Source organism: Pseudopipra pipra, chromosome 12, assembly GCF_036250125.1.
Source record: "Pseudopipra pipra isolate bDixPip1 chromosome 12, bDixPip1.hap1, whole genome shotgun sequence".
NCBI classification, from domain to species: domain Eukaryota; kingdom Metazoa; phylum Chordata; class Aves; order Passeriformes; family Pipridae; genus Pseudopipra; species Pseudopipra pipra.
The window spans coordinates 5,031,915-5,052,430 of NC_087560.1; the positions used below are offsets into that span (position 1 = coordinate 5,031,915).

Here is a 20,516-nt window from a genome sequence, read left to right on the forward strand (position 1 = left end):
TGCACATGCCACACTTGCTCATTTTGCAGGTAAATACCTTGTTTTACAGTTCCATGGCTGATCAGGCTGTTAAGCAGGGTCTTCCAAACCCTGGTCTCTGAGGCATCACTCCTTTCAGGAAACCTCCTTTTTGATAGAACCCATTAAATGTCATAATTACCTCCAATTCTTACCTATCTCAACATTCTCCTTTATTAAGAGACCTCCATATTAAGGCAGTTCCCTGCCCAGCCTGGAAGGGGGTCCTGGATCTCCTCCTTTTGCCAGGGGAGCCCCTAAGCTCTGTTTTCACCTCCCTTCTTTGCTCCACAAACCACCACTTGTACAATGACCTCACTGGCAACTAAAAGCACAAGTGAGGATGTTCCTGGAGGATTAAAGCCCTGCAATTTTTTAACATCAAGCTCAAATATGCCTTAATTTAACCCCCCCCCCCAAGTACTATTCACTTCCTGGACAAGACAGGCTTTGTGCATTCTGTTGTGTGCAGGTGCTCCATTGAGGCTGAATAAGCTGTATTTAAGATGGTTTCATTACTCACTAGCAATGAAATTACAGTTCATTTTCCAGGTCATCCTAAACGCCACTAAAACCTTTATTTCATCATAGTCCTGTGTGTTTTTAAAATATACATTTTAACCTAGGCTATAATTTTGTCCTAAAGAGTAATTTTCTCTTATTCTACAATTATTGGCAATTTGCACTGCTTAAAAGCCTCCACTGTGGAGGAGGAGCCTTTGCTTTAGCCAACACACAACCACAAAACAATAATAATGGATTACAAAAGGCACTCCAAATACAGGCCTTAATTACTATTAATTCAGAGACCTGTTTATAAATACAGGAGCAGGTCCCAGAGCGTGTGCCAGAGTGCAGGCACACCTCCTGCAGCAGAACACAACCAGAAAATACCCTTCCCTCTCCCAGTCCAGGACCTTGCCATTACAGAGCTGCTCTTTTCCTCTTCAAATATCAATTAACAGCTTCTAAGTCTGAATTTCCATAACTTCCTATAATCTTTTTTGACTGCATTACCACGTAAGCCAATTCAGTCTTTCAATTTACACTAGAAGCACATTCAAAACTATTGTAAAAAATAACTTTTTAAAAAGTTGGTGCCTTTTTTCTCAATAGTTTGTATTTCCCAAACACTTCAACCAACAAGATTAAGCAAGAAGATGTAATGACAGAATCCCAGAATGGTTTGGGTTGGGAGGGACCTTAAAGCTCATCCAGTCCCACCCCTTGCCATGGACAGGGACACCTTCCACTATTCCACAATCCATCCAACTGGCCTTGGACATTTCCAGGGATGGAAGGCACACTCCTAATGAGGGAGCAGCCCCCACTCCTCACCCACACATTGCAGGGCAATCAGTTGAAGGCACCATCCCATCTTTTGGCAAATGAATGCAATGATAAATGACACTTTGGGGTTCTGATATTAAAGACAATTTTTGGTGTTTGTACACACGTTAATCATTCTGTGTCAGCTCACATACATTATGTATCGATTTCAGGACACCAAAGGAAAATACTACTGACCTAGCAGAACACAGGTTAATAAACTCAATTTAGGAGGGATGATTTTCCTTTTGGAATGTTCTCTAAACACAGACAGGAGAACACATAAGCAACTCTCACAGCACACAAGGGAATGAGATGCATCACAGACTCCACACTTTCTGCCAGGACAATGCAAATGGGAGGGAGGGGGGAAAGCCAACTCTGTCCCTATTTTCTCCTTTCCTTTTGTCTCTCCCCTCCTCTCATCAAAGCCCAGAGCTATGGCAGGAATGTGAATGAACAATCTATTAATGCAAATGTGGTGCATTCAATCAGCATTCCCAGTCTAAGCCTTACTGAGATTTGTGGCCCATTGTCTCCATTTCTGAAAAGGATGTGCCTAGAAGAGCAATAATTCCCATGCTCCTGGAAAACACAGATGGTTAAAATTCTGGCTGTCGTCTGCTGCCGTCAATGGAGCCAGTATTTCATCTCCTGCAGTTTGCACAAGTGGAGGAATTCACTGCCCTGATGCCAATCCAGCCCAGCAGCCTCTCTGTGACTGTGGCCAGTGCCAATCACTTCCAAGGAGACTGAAAGAAGAAAACCTTCCATAATCAGCAACTACTAAAAAACTCACACGAGTGCTGTAACCAAGTTCAGAGTCCTGCCTTCCCTCTAAATCCCATCAGCAGCCACTAGAAATGCTTCATTTGATTTAACATGGATGCTGCTGCCACACACACATTTAAACCCCTTGAGAATCCTACCAACCTTTTGGGATCAGTCCTGCCAAACCAACACTGCTAAAGAGAAATAAGAGAAAGAGCACAGGCTCCTCGTCCTTAAGGAACAAAAAGCTGCAGAGGAATCCCCTCCTCTCTATGGACCTTTCCTACGTGGTCATAAGACTTTTCGTCATGTGAGTCTCTTCTACTGCTCCTGCATAGACTGGAATTTAAGAGAACACTTTGTATAAGCATTAAACAGCTCTAAACACACACCCATTCCATGTTTGTGCAATTAACTGCTTCCCAAGGCTGGTTTCAGGCCTTTTTTGTGACATCTCGATGTGCTCAACAAATGTTTTCCCTGTCACTCCCCTGGTTATTTCTAATGCAATATGGAAAAAGCAAAGCACGGGAGCAGCTGACAGGTTTTCCAAACTCCTTTCCTCCTGTACCCCAGCTGTGAAAATCCTCTGATGTCCAACATTACTCTCACACTTTTCTCATCATTCACCCAAGTCTGAACTAACTCCAGCAGCACATCTCCCAGCACTCCCACCCTCCAAGTTCAACTGGTCTGTCAGTGATCCCACAAACCGCTCCCAATTTTAAGACACTTTAATTTCTCCCCATTTGTTGCCTAAGCAAATTTGAGCTCATGACAAATCCAGAGCTATTAGTCCCTTATCCAAACAGCCTCTGGGGAAGTGTGAAGATTTCAGGCACACAAGAGAACAGAAACACGATTCCCTATTGTTAGGATGGCTCCAACATCTGTTATCCCTCAGCAACGCGGCGGATCACAAAGATGCTGCATATTTTGTTAGTGCATCAGCTTCTCACCCCAACCCTGTTAAAAAATTAATAAGTCCAGCCATCTGTGGACACTTCATTAAATTATCACAGCTCCTTCTCCCCAGCATTATTCAGCATCATTTGCTGGAGTGGCAGAGGTGTGAAACGGCTTAAAATACACTCTGTTAATAGGACATATTTCATGAATCTCAGCAGCAAATGGATCAGACTTTGTAATTACAAAACACTCCTGGAGAGCACAAGTCCAGCACTACCTGAATTAGGGTGAGACCAGATGCTTCCAGTCCTTTCCACAAACACCAACTAGCACACCATTCTCCCCCCTTGCTTAGGCAATCTAGACAAGAGAGAACAAAACCTGGCCCAAAATCCAGGCAGGAGAGCTCTGGGCAGGAGATGGCTCTTCAAATCCAGGCAGGAGACAGAGGGCAAGAGTATTCTTACATGGATTATAATGTGGAGAGAAGAAAACCTACCCAAAGTCCTTGTTGGCTAAACAAAAGCAGGAGGTATGTGGAACACACAACATGAATGAGAAATTTCAGTACAAGAGCAGAATCCCGACCTTGTTACACACAGCCCTGGCAGCAGGAACACCACGGCACACGCTGGTTTATAAAGGTATCCCTTGGCCAGAATTAGGGAGAAGAAAAGGGAGAGGACACATCAGTGAGACACACAGACATGTACCTATACATGTACAATAATGCACAGAGTGACCTGGCGGGACCTCAGAGCTGCTTTGAACCAGCACCTGAACTCCACATCCCCTGAAGTCCCTTCCCAGCTCAATTATCCGACGACAGGATGATCTAGAGAAGCTGCACAGAAAACTGTGGAGAGATACAACAAAACACTGCACAAAATACTGTGCAAAGAGGAGCAGAATTAAACTTGTCAAAACAAGCTTCTAACAGGAAACTTAGAGCAAAATTGACCATGCCCTGGAGCACCGGGTTGGATTACAAGAATGTGAGGTTCGGATCAGCCCCTCTCAGACTTGGGTCTGAGCTCTGCCACAGAGCCACAAACTAAAAGCAAGACTAAGACAGAATCACACAATGAATAGTTTGTGTTGGGAGGGACCTTAAAAGCTAGCCCATTCCACCTCCTGCCATGGGCAGGGACACCTTCCACTGGCCCAGGTTGCTCCAAGCCCCATCCATCCTGGCCTTGGACACTTGCAGGGATGGGGCAGCCACAGCTTCTCTGGGCAACCTGTGCCAGGGCCTCCCCACCCTCACAGGGAAGGATTCCTTCTCAATATCTACCATACATTCAAAAACTTTAAAAGGTGTTTGGACTAGGAAAACACATCAGAACATCCTCACGTTCTGCCTGGCAAAACAATCAAATGCCAGTTCTATCCAGGTGATATCAAGAAGAGGTCACTAAATTCTTCCAGGAATGAAATGGGAGCATGAAAAATGACTGAAGGAAGATTTTCAAGAACAGAGAGGTCACTGATGACAACCACAACTACAAGAAAAGTAACAGGGGGATGTCAGTCATGGCACATGGTCAGGCTCAAGAAGTGCTGCAAGGAATGGTGCAGGAGCACAGAAAAAACAGCTCTGCCAAGAGAGTAGGGGAAATAGTACCACTGAAAGTGGAGACAGGACTTGCAGTTAAAGAGGCCAAACAGAAGAGCTCCAACAGCAGCAGGAAAAGCTGCAGTGCCCACAATGAATTTGAACTCCACAGACTCTGAGAAACACAAGAAGAAATCCTAATGCCACGAGAAATGAACTGAGGGCATGCAAACTATGCAGTCATTTATTTGCTGCTGTTGAAGATCATTCTAATAGTGAGGCCAATGAAGAAACCCTGTGGGATTTCAGGAGAAGCCCTGGAGATAAGGCACACAGATTGCCTCATCATTTAAGGAACTTCAGGTCTTCATCAATAGACTGCCTAAAAATAAAAACCCTACAGGCTCACAATTACTCTTTTTAAAACAAAATCGAGAGCCATAACAAAAGAAGAATAAGATCCGAGTGTTGTGGTGAAAGAAAAGAGCTTGACATGTTAAATAATTTTAGACCCAGGCGAGGCTATCAATTACGGAAGCTCATGTGAACAAGCCATTCAAAGAAGATTAATGGACAGAGAGGACTGTCAGGATAAATTTATCAAGGAACTGGAAGAAAGGAAAGATCTGAAAAACTTTTGCAGGCAACTCTATAGACAGTGACAAAGACAGCTGGTACCTGACAACAGGCATTTAGAGACAGGAAATAACCTCAACAACTTCTCTGAGAAATACTCGGAGCGCGTGAATAGCAACGAAACCCCGCAGAAATCAAGGGCTCGAAGGCTGACGGGACAGGAGACGGGAACACAAAGCAGAAAGAAATTCTACAGACACGAACATGTGGCTGACACAGATGTCTGAAGACAACAAGGGCGTGTGGCAGAATAAAGGAGGAACGCTAAAAGGCGTAGAAGGAGCAAATCATCCGACGAGACTGCGGCTCAGAGCCAGGGATCCAGAGGGGAATAGCTCAGGTGGGACTGTCACACTCCGCCGCTGGAATCAGCTGCTGGCAGGGGAGCTCATCCCATCAGGGAGTTTTTTTAAAGCTTTCTCCATATTGAAGCCTTTCTTTGCTTCATTTTAATCTGTTCAGTTAAAGAGCAGAGTTGACTGTGTCTTAAGCCAGGACTGACCTCAGAAGCTGTTGGAGAAGGAAGACAACACCTTTCCAGAAACCTGGAAATTATCTAGAGACATTTCCCCATATTCCCCCTGAAATAGGGGGTTATAGATGCAAATGGATAGGGGTTGTAGGGGGGTTAATAATTTTTAACATTTTTATTTCTCGTATATTTATGTGAATGGTGACACACATTCTATGCTTTTAAAGATGTTACCAAGAACTAACCTCATGAATTCAACCACAAGTTTCATAACTTAATTTTTTCCTTATTAACAATAATTTCCCTCTGTGAAAATTATTTTAATGACCTTAAACAATTATTCAATTATTCAAGACTTCCTTTTGAATTTTAATTATGGAAAGATAAAGAATTAATCATAGACACACTTCTGCCTCGATCCTTCTTACCCTTCCTGCTTCTGTGTCCCCTTTCACTTGGGTGGGGGTGACACTACAGGTTGTTATCGTTTTCAAACACCACATTCAGTCCATCAAAAGCCTGAACAATGTCAGCCTAAAGACTCTTCACTGTGACACTCAATAAAGCTGAAATATGTTGCTGGATCCCGTGCTGGGGCAGGCAGGGAGTGAAGAACACAGGCTGCAGATGTAACCACCACCTGCCTGACAGGCTGGGATTTCGGGAGCAATCTCTGCACAAACCTGTCAAACAGAATCCCAAAAGGGATTGCTGGTGCTGACATGGAGAGATAAATAAGGGAAAATACAGATTTGAGTGAAAATATTAACACAGGAGGAAGGCTCAGCCAAGTTTCCTGTTCAGGGTGTTGCTGCACCATCGACATGGTCTCACTTTGTTCTCGTGTCTCACCATCCAGAGTGGCCCAACCACCATCAGCCCAGGGGACAGCAGAGATTTGGCACCAAAGCTCCTTCCACAGAATTCATGTTCTCCACAGATTAACTCCATTGCCTTCCATATTTTCCAAAGCAAAGGTCAAGATCTAAGTGTACACTGTAAAGAGCTTCCACTTCTGATGATTTACAGTAAGTTTGCGTTACTGTAAGTCATCACAAAGACAATTCTGTTGACCAAATGCACACAGGATCCTCTCTCTGCTCATTACAAGACTTGCATTGCACTGAATTTGAATTTCATTCTAGAAAGCACCTATTAGTTTGCTTTTCTCTGAGCAGTACTATTACATCATAAATAAAGCAGAAAGCTCAGGCACGAGTGCTACAGATCTCCCTGTGCCCCCTGTCCTGCAGCTTCAGCAGAGGATTTGTCACCCTCCACTGAGCACAAATGAGCTTTAACTGGCTCACTGACCCACAGAATTAGGGACAGGGATAGTATTAGTCAGAATAGGCTGTTCGATTTTGTTTGATATCAGGTGGCATAAACTTTAAATACAAAAGCTTAAGAAAACCTGCATTTTTTCAATAGAAACTAGATTTAATATCATTCAACTGGGAAATTAAGAGTCTCTCCACCTCAGCTGTAACTTGGTCATTAGATATCAATGAGGAGTTTCCAAACAAGCAGGTCCCATTCCCCTGCTGGGGGCTGTCCCCCACCATCCCAGTGATCCGTTCCACCCCGGACAATCCCGCAGCCAGAGGCTTCGGATGGGGCAGGAGGCTCTGAACTAAATCAGAGCTCCATGTGCTGCTCTTAAGAGCTGGTGGAGAGAACACAGCACTCTAAAAACGAGGATAAATTGACTGGAGAGACACTGACTTGAAACCAGGCTCGAGGAACGACAGGAAGCAATTCCTGGTGTGCACACCACGGATATACAGGAGATGGACCAACTGCTGCCCAAGGGGCAAGAGACCCTGGATCAGAGCAACACTCCTTCCTCTCCAGAGTCCAGATGCCCTGCTGATCCCTCCAACACTTTCAGATCATGCAGGAAACAGATTTAGTTTGTTACATTTCTTGCAATTCACTTTTAAAGAGTTATTTTGGCCACACACAAATCTCGAATCCTGTCCTGCCATCCCCCGTAAAAAGAACTGAATTCATCCAAATTCTGACAGAAACACTCCACCCTGAGCCTCCAACACCACGGGAGGGGTCTAGGAGTCCTTCCAGAGCAGAGTCAAACATCAACATTGTTTTGTTTTGCTGTTTCTTTGAGTTTTGTTGAAACAGAAGAGCAAAGGACGCAGCTGATACACCAGAAGCCTCTCACAGGCAAACCTTCCCAGGCTGCACAGCCAGGAAGTGAAGGCTCAGTATCACCAATGACCTCAATCACTTTGGCTCTCACCTCCCACAGTTACTACTCAAGAAAAGGGTAAGTAAATGGCAAAGCCTACTAATGCATTTTTCTAACCTGGGACTGAAAATCGTCAGTTCTGAACCTGAACCTTTGCCTTCGGTCCAATCACTAACACAGACCAGTCCAAAGGTTCACAGAGATATTTTTTTTTCCCTACTTGAACTGGACAAATGTGGATTGTAAGAATTGAAAATGACACATAAGGTAGAACATTTATTATCTTAAATGTCTAAACTCTCACATTTTCAGTAACAGCTGACAGAACCTGTACAAACTGCAGCTGTGTTAAAACCAGCTTTCCCATTTACCTGTCATGAAGAAATGCATTTTGATCTGAGCCAATTGAGGGAAAATGCAGATGCTTTTTTCCATAAAAAAATGTATTTGTGCAAGGAAAATTTATCACCCGTGTCACTTACTGGTTAAGTGCTCTTAAGTACCCTCCTCTAAAGTATCTCTGCTCTTAGGTTTTTCCAATTCCAAGGTACAGAATGTTCTTTATTCATGAAGATCTGATCAAGAGCATATTTTTTCCCCTCGCTCTTACAGGAAATGTGCAATATTGGGTAAAAATGTGCTGTTATTTCCCACCTAATCACATCTCTGAGGAGCTGGGACCGTTTGTCTCACCCTTCAGGGATGGCACAGACACACACAGAGCCCAGGAAGAAATAAAACACTGTTCAGTTGTGAACATTCAAAGTTTGGCAACCACAACCCATCTGTGACCCTGTGCTCTGCAAGCCCAGGTCCATCCAGGTCCTGCTCTCTCCCTGTGCTCAGGGAATGTCCTGGATAATCACCTCTTGGCCACAGCTTTACCTGCTGCTTGTCATTCAAAGACAGGCAGTATCCACTCTGTAATGGATATGAATTACTTATCTCTACCTGCCCTCCTCATTTACAGCATCTAGGCACATTATAAAAAGCAATATTCTAATTCAATTTAGTGGAGAGAAATTCTTTACTGGTCCACTGAGAAAAGGGCAAACCTGCAGATCTTGTGGAGATGGTGTAATGAGCTGCAATAACAGCAGGATGAGGCACCAGCATCTCCTGGCTCTGACTCAGTTAACTCCTCCAAGCTCTTCTAGTCAGCAATTTGGAAGCCCAAAGCTGGACACATGCAAATAAACCTTGGAAAGGCAAGGCAACCTTTGAAAACCAGAGCAGTTTCTCAGGTGAAGCTCATTCCCTACAGCTGATGTATCAAAATCCCACTGGCCAAGCCCAGCTCAGGGGCTGGACCCTCATCCCTGCAGGGCCTGTGCTGACCTTTGGAGACTGGAGTTCACACACAAACACACCCTGGAGGTTTCCAATGACCCATTTTAGAGTCTGACACTACATGGCAGGAGCATCTCGTAACAGAGGTGATTTGCCTGTACTTTTTCTAAGAGGAATTACGAAATTAAGGTTTGGAAAATAACATTTTTATTAACATTTAACTGAGAAAGGAGATTACTTGGCTGAGGTAGGAGAAAAAAAGTCCTAAGTTATCCACAAGGGCTTTTAGAATTAAACTTGGATGCACCTGAAGTCAGTACCAAGGCAGGGACAGCTGCCTTGTCACAATTCAGCAAGTGGCACTTAAAGCTCAAAGCCAAGAATTATCAAATGCAAAGACAAGTGGAAGAAGAGGAAGAAAACCAGCTGGACTGATTTGGGGGAAAAAGATGACAAGAGGTAAAACAAGTAATTTAGTGAGCAGTTAAATGGATATATAGAGCCAATAAATCTGTATGAACAAACTCAGTGTCCCAGTAATGCTTCCAAACTTCCAGATCCTTGTGTATCTGTTCTCTCAATAAAAGCTTTAGGAAAGCTTCAGCCAAACCATAGTAAATAGTGACTGGGGAAAATCATCTTGGGAATGTTTTTCAGCTCCTATCATTGTACTTTTTATTAAAATACACACAAATTTATTCTTTCCAAGATGAATTATAGTCACAGTTGCCCAAAACTTTGTAAATGCATTTTTAATCCATGTTTTGCAAGAGCTATCCCAACCCTTCACCCTTCTTAGGATCTAACTGGCACTTAAGTATCAAAGACAGATTTGCATTTCAAAAGCCAATTAAGAAAACACACTGTACCAAGGCACTGATTAAAGGGCTGTGGCTTTACATAAATTAGGCAATTTCTTTGACTTTCCCTAGTTTGAACCCATTGCAACAATGAGGAAATCCTGCTCATTATAGGGACTGTCTGACCATCACACCTCCCTCCCTCCCCTGCCCTAAGAAACAGGTGATGACAACAACCTCATCCTTCATTTGCTGGCAGGAGCCAAACTGGGGAAGCCCACACTTAGTGGGAAAGAGTGAGATGTGTCCTGAAACTGCTGATCATTAAAGAAAGCCAACACATTTCCTGCTGTTTGCAGCTCCTAAAAATCAAAGATTTACTCCTGGAAGTCTGATAGAACAGCAAACACCTCACAACCGAGGTGCAGTAGCACACAAATCCAAGTTACAGACTAATTCAAGTGCTGAATTCCAGTGTTCTTTCACAATGGTATTTTATCGTATCTCTGACTTGTTTTTTAAAACTAAAGAAAGCAAAGATCAGTTTCTTTAGGAGTCTCAGCTGCCACAGAAACTCTGATTTCTCACCCCTCCGAAAACCCAAAGGGTAAAGGCTTCTCATGGATCATCATGCACAGAAAAGGTTCTTAAAAAGCACATTGGTGACCTGCCACCATCCCTTCCCTGCCCACACACCTCCACAGCACTGCCAAAATCAGACACTGGGTAAGAACCCAAGACAGTCTGTCTGTAACAACTCCTTCAGCCCCTGTCTGAGCACTCCACTTGTGTTTGGGGTTGTTTTTCCCACAGTGGGTCCCTGAGCCCCTCTGTCACCTCACAGCCCCTGCACCATCAGTCACCCTACAGCTGCAGTTTCCAACATCCAAACCTTTTAGATCCATCAAGTTAGGATATACAGAAAGCCCTTTCAATAATCTGAGGAGCTTATCTCAGTGCAGCACCTGTCAGCCCTTCCTGCAGGACTCAGGAATTGCTCAGCACCATCCACTGGCTCCTGGGGAAAACAGTGCAGTTCTGAGCCTAAACACTCCAACCCTGTATCCTTTCATTTCTGTGATGAAACACAACATATTTTTACTGGATTTCCCTTGCCCTGGCCCATGTGACTCACCAGAACTGTCCTTTTCAGGCAGTGAAGTTATTTAATGAGTAAGAAGCTGTTCAAACATGCAACCCACGTTTCACGCTATTCCCTTTTAAAGGGATCAGCTGCAGCACCACACACACACAGCACAGGAACCCGAGATACCACTGCTCCATTAAGAAGGGAATTACCTCCCTCCCACTGGAATTCTGAGGCCAAGGAGAGATCTTACTATGAGAACTATCCCCACACTCACCACAGCCCAGAGCTTCCAATTAAAACCAAGAGGGTGGGAAGGAATATTAAAAACCACTGTTAAAACTGAGGGATTCAAATGAGGACCAGAAAACCAAAACAATTAAACCAGAATTTAAATATTCCATCACTTATTCCAAAGCCTTCAGCAACCAAACCACCCTTCCCCCAAGTACAGGACTGAAGTCAGGGTAGTCTGGCACAGCTCTTGGCACTTGGCTGGGTTGGTAAATAGGATTTCACACCCTTCACACCCCACATCTGACCAAGCTTTTGGAGCAGCAGCAGGAGGTTGCAGAGTGCAGCCAGAGGATGCTCCGGGGCAGGTTTCTGATGGACAGGATGGCATAAGGCAATACAGAACATGTGTCACGAGCATTTCCTCTAGTTCTGGACAAGGGAAGTAGAGTTTTTATTGCAGGGAATTGATCGATAATCTCATAACGCAGCTGTCAGGCCAACGGGAGTCAAAGGGGCAACTAGTTGTGTTATGGTGAAGATCCATATTGCCTTGGGTTACACTCTATTTGTTGTGTTTTCTAGCAAGGATTTTTTTGAAAACAAAACTCACCACAACTGCCGTGTTGTTTGTTGTGGGTTTGTTTTTTTTTCCCAAGGACTAAAAGGCTCTCAAAGATTCCATCATTTAAGAAATGATGGAATAAAACAGCACCTTCTCCGCGGACACTGCGAAATGGAACTGGAGATTGGGAAGGCATTTTGGCTTACCTTCATTTTTAACCCCATTAACCTCACCTAATGATCACACAGAGCAGGCTGATGACAGAGGCAGGAGGCTGAGGGAGCTCATGTGGAAAGCAGCAGAATTAATCCCAACAGCAGCGATGCAGGGAGGTGGGAATTGCTGAGAGAAGTGTGTGAGAACTGCTTTTATTGTCCCCATTGCCAAGAAGCTCAGAAACATATTCCTCATTTAGAGACTCTCCAAGTCACTCCTTTAAGGTATAAAACCCCCATTTCTTTTGTTTCTGACGCTGCTGATGTTTCCCAACAACGTTACAAGCCACGGTAATGGAAACAACACCAGAATATAAACGATGGGAAGCAGCAGCTCTGGGAGATGCCAGAGCCCCAGTCAGGAAAAATTCATTACCTTGAGACATTTATTAAGCAAAACAAAAAAAAAACTGTTTGAAAAAGGCTGGCAAACATCATTAGAGAAACAAAGGAGAACTGCTTCATAGGCTTTTTCTTAGTTACAGCCCTTTATTTACATTTTCTTTTCGGTTGGATTTAAAGTCTCACTCTTACTCAGGAATTGCAAGTTATGCTGTTTACAAGGCACACACAGTCTGACACTCCCAAGCCCTGAGATACAAGCAAATGACTGAAAACAGGCACTTTCCCTAGCCATAATCTTTATTTTTATGTGCAAACTTCACTCCTTTACTGCTTTCTACCCCGTAAATAAAAGCTGTCACCAGTCAAGTCTAAAGGTTACTCCAAACACCAAGGCTGAGGTTATGACTTGGCCTTTTTAATGGAAAACTTGAAGCATTTGGTTGGCTGTTACTTTTCAAACTTCCTTGTTCACAGCTGAACAGAAAAACACAACCCTCAGCCCTCCTTTATCTGTCTTCAGTTCTTTCCCTACCTGTCTCCCAGTCCTGCCAGGATTGCATACCTGCCATGAGGAGCTTCCCAAATAACAGAGAGCAGAGAAAACATGTAAGTAGAAGAAGTTATTTTAAGGTTGTTTATACATAAAGAAAGCAAAACCCTGCTTTTTCCACACTTCTAAGCTGTGGTAAATATTCATTTTGATTACAGGTACTTGATACTTTCCTTAATCCATTTGTTTCTTCCCTGATCCTCAGCATTTCCTGAGAAACCCCTCCCCTCACTGAGGTGCTTTGACGAACACAAAACTTCCAGCTCGGAAATGAGATGCACAGTCCCACCTTCCCTGATAACTGACAAAACCATCATTTCTTTTGTTGGAAAGCTCTTTTCTCTTTTCCAAGGGCAGAGCATCCACCTCCACACTTCCAGAGCAGAGCATCCACCAGCCCCACTTGCAGAGCAGAGCCTTACCTGCCACGGTGAGCTTGGCCGTCCTGCTGACGATGGTGCCCAGGCTGTCCACGGTGGCCACGCACTGGTAATGGCCCTCGTCGGGCTTGTTGTGCTTGGAGTGCACCACGGAGCTGATGAGCAGGGAGCCGTCGGGCAGCAGCTGCCGCCGGTTGTCCGACACCAGGTTGAGGAAGGTCCCGTCCTTCTTCCACTCGATCCTGGGCGCGGGGTCGCAGTGGGCCGAGCAGTTCATCACCACGGCGGCCCCCCGCACCGACAGCACGTCCTGCGGCTCCTCCAGGAAGTAGAACGGAGTGAAGGTTCTCACGAGGGACCCTGGAAAACGCACACCGCGCCGGTCTGGGGTTAGCTTTCCACGTTTCCTAACAGAAAATGCACCCTCCTCCCAGGATCCCACGACGGGCACGAGAGCCGTCGCTGCTCGCAACACCCTCTCCCCAAACATATTAACAATACCTCGGGCTGTGGGACAGTGTTTTCTGCTTTGACTATTTACACAATGGACTCGCACATTCCAAGAAATTTTCACCCCTAAAACATGTTTTCCTGCTCACATGGCAACTCTGTGCACTCTTGAGGCTCTGCTCTCAGCCTTTTTGGGGTGGGTGCCATTCACAGCAGTGCAGTCATTCGGTTTGCGCAGCAAAGATTAGGAATCACCAAGAATAATCCAGGCCTCAGGAGAATGAGTCTCCAGTTCTGAGCTTAACACATCTTGAAAGTGCCAGAAAGCATTTTTTTTACTCCCATTCCCGTCCAGGATAAACATGATTACTTTTCCATTTTAAGTATTCCCAAAAGAGTTCTATAATTAACATCTACTTTGCATTAAGAAGTGAATTTTAATTACTGTCTTTCTGGTGTATTTGGTCAAGCAGAAAGATTGGCTGCCAATATCACTTCGACTTGTCTTAACTTAATCATCCAGAGAAAACAGAAGACAAATTCTTCCAGGGAAGAACAGTTTTCCACATACCATAATGCTGGAGTGAGAGAAAATGGAGTCTTTTGGCTTTTATAACCAAGCTTAGAAATAGCATCAAGGCTGTACTCATCTCAAAATCACTTAATCTTCCACAGTATGGTTGATAAAGAAACACTGAATTATGTTACAACCACCTTAAGGACAGCTCTGCATTTAATAACCAGATTTGTTTCATTAAGTCACAGAATAATTCTGGATTTGGAGGAAAAGTACAACTCTGGAGGCGACCTTTCCTTGCAAACAAAGCCTGTCCTGCAGCACTGCAGCTTCTTCAGATGCCTGGTTGTTTGTGGGCTTTCTAAAATCGGATTTACCTTCTAAAATGACCTTAATTAACAAATTGATACGATTCCCTCTATCGCTGAACTACGCAGTGTCTCTGGTCTCCAAAGAGCCTCCAGCTTCCCCAGGGAGGGACTCCAGCCTTCCTGCACTTCCTCCAGCCCATTGTCCCTGCTACTCAGAATTCACGGGAACTCGGAGATAAGGCAGGAGTGGTGAGAAAGAAACAACAGATAAGTTATGCTTTTGTAGCTGATATCATTCACATACTCCTTTATCTTCAGGAATTCAAAGAGGAAATAAGGGAAAAAAATCTAGAAATACTGACATTTCCCCAGTGACAGTGTCAGTCTTGGGCTGGAGACCTGTTAGGTTGGGATCCAAATCCTTGAGATTTGTCTTTCCTAGACACAAAAAACCCCAACCCCAAAAAACCAAATATGCACAACAAAAAATCCAAAACAAACCACAAAATTTCTAGGAGCTGCTCACATTACTCGGGTTTGTACAATCACACCTGGGTGTGGATGTTCTCCCTCTCTCTGCAATCCTGAGTTTCAGTTCTCATACACCAAATGGCAGAGAAAAAACAAGAGTCATGAGCAGCAGGAAAATCTTTAACCTGTTTATCACTATAATCTCTTCCAGTGCCTCAGAAACCTAAAGGTCCTTTCTAAAATAAAAGATTCATCTCTACACCCCTGGGTTTTCCAAGGGGAGGATTCCACCCAAGCTACTGACCATTTTTCCTGTCTCGATTACAAGATTCTGTAAGTTTTTCCCAATATAGATCCAGATTCCCATGAGAACAAAATACACTCTTTGGGGTTTTGTTTCCTCTGGCTTTCCAAATAAACTCATGAAGCCTTTGAAAGGGTGATGGCAGCCTTTTGTTTGCCCTGCCTCTGGTGCAGGTTGGAGCAGATCAAATCCACTGATGGGGTAAGATCCTCCTTGCCCTGGGAACAACAAGGTGCCCAAGGAGAGAGCACTGCAGGGCAGAGAATGTCAAGAGAGAGCACATCAGGAAGGAAGAGCAGCACAGAAGGGATTAGAGACTTTGAGGAAGAATGGGAAGCACGTTCTCAGCTGGGTTTCACAGGTCACATAAACTCCTGCCAAGAGCCCTGTGAGGACACAGCACAACCTGCTTCATCCCAGGACACTACTGAGCTCCTGCACAGAAAGCAGAGGGTAACAAAAGTGAAGGGTTGGTGAGTAGCTGTGTCCCATCTTGAAGGGATTTAACCCAGAACTGAGCCCTTTCCAGCCCCAGTCTCTGAGGATTTGCAGTTCAGGGTCAGGGCACTGTGGACACCCCCTCCCACCCAGCTGAGTTCAGCCCCCTGTGCACCCTGATCCAGCACAAGAGTTTGTACAGACTGGACCTTAATAAAATTCTATTTCTGCCCAGAAGCCCTTTCTCCCACTCCACCAACCCGTGGATTACTCAGTTTGATGACCCCACATTATCTGGGACAGAATGGGTGTATTTTGAGCAGGGAGATCTCCTCTTTCCATGCCCTTCCCTTGGCAGGTGTACGTACCCAGGCATGTGCACACCACTGCCTTGCTGGTGTTAATACTGGCCCAGAAGTTTAGAGATAAGCCACACAAGTTTATCTTCCTGCCTAGAAACAGGAACAGTTACATCTCACTCATTCCCAGAAGGTTTGGGTTTTTCCCCCCAAAGACAGTGGCAGGGACCCAGCTGTGCCCAAACACGAGGGAGTGACCCGGCACAGACAAGATCAGGCACAGACACGGTGTCATTTCACACGTCCTGGAAGCTGCCCAGCCCTCCCCTCACCCTCCCACACCCAGCTGGGTTCAGCACAGCCCAGCTCTGCCGACCGACTCCATCGATCCGTGATCCCCTCACGGCCGCAATCCCTCCAGCCTGTTCTCGGAAGCTGCTGTAAGGCCTGTCCTTTCCCATTTAATGTTTGACTAGCTGATTATTCCTGCCTAACTCTACTAACTTGCACTTGGATCCTCCAAATTTTTCCTCCTTCCAAAAAAAGTTTACCAGTTTTGAACTCTGACCTCATCCTCCAACTTTCAAGCGGTGTGAAAACATAAAAGATAGAGCTTCCCCTGTCAGCCAGGCTGGGAGTGAGGGACAGCTCATACAAGTTTCCTCAGAACACACAAATGCAAAATCCCCACAAAGCAGCTTTGGACATCAACAACAGAAGGATGTGGAGCTGCTGGAGCGAGTCCAGAGGAGCTGCTCCAAGAGCTGGAGCCCCTCTGCTCTGGAGCCAGGCTGGGAGAGCTGGGGGTGTTCACCTGGAGAAGAGAAGCTCCAGGGAGACCTTAGAGCCCCTTCCAGGGCCTAAAGGGGCTTCAGGAGAGCTGGAGAGGGACTTAGGACAAGGGATGGAGGGACAGAAGAAGGAGCAATGGCTTCCCACTGCCAGGAGGGCAGGGTTAGATGGGATACTGGGAAGGAATTGTTGGGTGTGAGGGTGGTGAGGCACAGGCTGTCCAGAGAAGCTGTGGTTGCCCCATTTCTGGAAGTGCCCAAGGCCAGGCTGGACAGGGCTTGGAGCAACCTGGGATAGTGGAAGGTGTCCCTGCCCATGACAGGGGGTGGAACAGGTGAGCTTCCAGGTCCCTTCCAACCCAAACCATTCCAGGATTCTGTGACTCTAAGCTAGGGGGAAAAAAAACTTGTTCATTCCCCCCTCAATTTTTCCAGGAATTGAAGCCAAGTTGATTATATGCATACATCCCTACCTTCTCCTATTTAAAACATTTTGGGGGTTTTCTAGTCTTCTTTCCAGCTCCTAAAATCCTCAAAATTAACCACCAGTTCTGATACTGCTTCAGCCAAGACAACTCCCATCCCCCAGAACTGATCTGACAACATCCAGCAATGAAGTACTTCCAGCCCTTCCTGCACCACCTTTTGTGCAGAGTAACATCTTTACATCTTTGAAAGGCTTCAGGCCTTTCAAAATACACCAGTCAACCAAACATCCCGAGGATTTGGCTCTCTATAAATGTCTAGAACAGTAAACAGCAAGTGGCTGCTCAAGTGGAAGAAGCTTCCCTTCGTCATCCAGGTAATTTCTGAAAGACACCACTCCACTACCACCCTTAAATCACTGAGATGTGTCCTTTAACAGCTGCCTGACACAAGCTCTTCAGAAATTGTGGCACTTAGGAAATAACTTCAGACTGAGCCACTCTGGTCTCAGTTCCACTGAGTCCACATAAATCACCTCCACGTGTGTCCCAAGGTTTCCCTACCACCAGTGCTACAGATTAACCCACTGCTCCCACCAAAATTATCCCGTAGAGATGTTCTCCTGACAAGCAGCATCAGCTGCTTTCCAAGCAAAGGACTTCAACACCAGATTTCACAGCACGTTTGGAAGGAAACCACATCCCATTTTAAAGGGCCAAATGCAATAACCATCCAGAAAGAGAACAGGAAGCACAGGCAGAACTTCAGAACCCCTTTTTCCACACAGGATGATAAATTAAGGCAGCCAAACCCCTCTTTCATCAAAATGACCTGACTTTAGATTAGTAGGACACCAGGGTTGGGTTTGGAAGGAGTCAAACAGGGCTTTGATGAAGACAGATTACTTACTGTTCCTTGCTGAGGACAGATGTGGCAATAGGGGGATGACACCTGTCCTTCTAAGCTGGACTCTGAAGCAATTTAAGAACACAGATATGACCCCCTTGAAGTGTGACAAAATCCAGCTGGACCTGCAGGAACTATTAAAAAGCCCTTTTCACGTACTGCAAGTCAGTGATAAAAGCTCCAAGGTCTCTTGCTGCAGGATTGCCCTTTTAAAAGGCTTTTCACCAGAATTTAATTAACGTTCCCAGTGGCCCCTGTAATCCTAAAACCACTGTGTCATGCCCTTCCTAACCCAGATCATTAAGAATTAGCCAAAGGTAGTTCAACTGGAGATGTTCCCCACACTATCCCTTGCAGGCACCAGCAAGAGCTCACAAGGAATTTGCTCTGTAGGTTTGTTCACATATTCATTGCTAAGGAGCACGTTATCTGTGTGGGCAAATTGCCACATGTGTTCAGCCCCAAATAAAATGTAAATACACCACCTTGGTAATTTTTTTTCCCCTTGACAACACTGGAAACATCCTGCACTCCCCAGTTAATCTATGATATTACACTATACCACAGCAGAACCAATGTTTAGACAGAGGTATGTTTTCTGCTTAATATTACATTTTTCCCTTCTAGGGGATAGAGGATTAATTAGACCAAATTAAACTGCATGTGACAGCAAAATGCACCAGCCAACCAAACATCCTGAGGATTTAGCTCTCTATAAAAGCCAAAGCCCAACCATGGAGGGTGGCAAGTTCACCAAAAACCAAGGTCACATTTCTAAACTGTATCCTCTTAATGCTGTTTCATTTCCTTCTTTACAAAGACTCTGAAGCCACAAATTATACGAGACAAAAATTATATCACACTTAAGCATCAAGAAAAAAAAAGGGAGAAGTGTAAGAGCTACCCCTGACTGCAGAGGTACAGCATAAATCCTGCTGTGCTTCCATAACTCCAGCGGCAGGCTGACAGTGGAACCTGGGAGAGCCAGTGATGTAACATCATAAGGTAAGTAATGCCTTGTATAAATCTCGACTTTCCCACACTTAGTAGATTCCTTTCTCCTCCAGCACAAGCAGATTTCCTCCTCGGATGATTTAACACACCATAACAGAGATATTCATCAGGAGGAGTAACTCAGCTCTGCCCCCGCCTCGTTGGGGATTGGGGGCTCCGAAGGGCGTTTGAGGAACGTTGTGGTGCCACAGACTCCTCCCAGCACACAAGGGAAGGGGCTGTTCTGAGATCCCCAAGGGACAGAGATCCTGGTTTGATGCTTGGAAGGAATCCTTCCCTGTGAGGGGGGTGAGGCCCTGGCACAGGTGGCCCAGAGAAGCTGTGGCTGCCCCGTCCCTGCAAGTGTCCAAGGTCAGGTTGGACAGGGCTTGGAGCAACCTGGGCTAGTGGAAGGTGTCCCTGCCCATGGCAGGGGGGGAATGAGATGAGCTTTGAGGTCCCTTCCAACCCAACCCAGTCTGGGATAGTCTGATGTTACCGAGTTGAGGTTTTTGACACTATTGTACCAACAAGAAGACAAAAATGAAGACTGTTATCAATTATATCAATTACTATAACATAGAAAGGGACAATATGTTCCAAGACTTTGCCTTGGTAACTCAGGAGTACCCCAGCCTTTCACACAGTGCTCAATAAACAAAGAACCAAGTCAAGTAAAGCAAACCATCTTTTGCAACAATGCTTTTACAGCTTTGCTTATACTTTTAGTTACCTTTCACTTGTTAAATAACAAAGTATTGTTGGCTTAATCTTAACTGATCTGCCTGATGGGCCTCGGGCACAAAAATTATAATTTTTAAAAATCAGCCCATTAAAAAAGTGTGCAGAAATAGAATTAAGGAATTTCCAACAGCTCCCAGTGTGTCTGCAGTAAATCACTGAGAGGAAGCCCCACTGCATCCACTGCAGCCACTCCCTGTGTAAGTGATACCATCTCCTCATATATTATTAAATAATGGCAAGAAAAACAAGATAATGATCAACAGCCAAATCCAAACACAGATTGTAATCTGCAGCATCAGATGTCTTCAGAGATGCATTTATCTGGGGCTCAGTTCCACGGCCTCTCCAGCACCTCCAGGGACTCGGACACTTCCACCTGCGTTCTGAATGTGTGGAAGGGACTTTATTAATGACAGAGCTGGTGCTGAACTGTCCCAGGGCCTGTGCAGTGGCTCCCCTCAGCCAACAAGCCCCTGTGCCCCTTTACTGCAGGGAAAAGTG

The 20,516-nt window shown here is 45.1% G+C and overlaps 1 protein-coding gene across 12 annotated transcripts in view; it reads right to left on the reverse strand.

Moving 5' to 3' along the window:
- Positions 1-20,516, reverse strand: part of NEO1 (neogenin 1) — a 169,824-nt gene that overhangs the window by 102,631 nt on the left and 46,677 nt on the right. For all 12 annotated transcript variants that reach the window (XM_064668564.1, XM_064668563.1, XM_064668559.1 and 9 more), the window contains exon 2: positions 13,408-13,725. In XM_064668564.1, the coding sequence (XP_064524634.1) occupies positions 13,408-13,725 (318 nt within the window). The remainder of the gene's footprint in view (positions 1-13,407; positions 13,726-20,516) is intronic.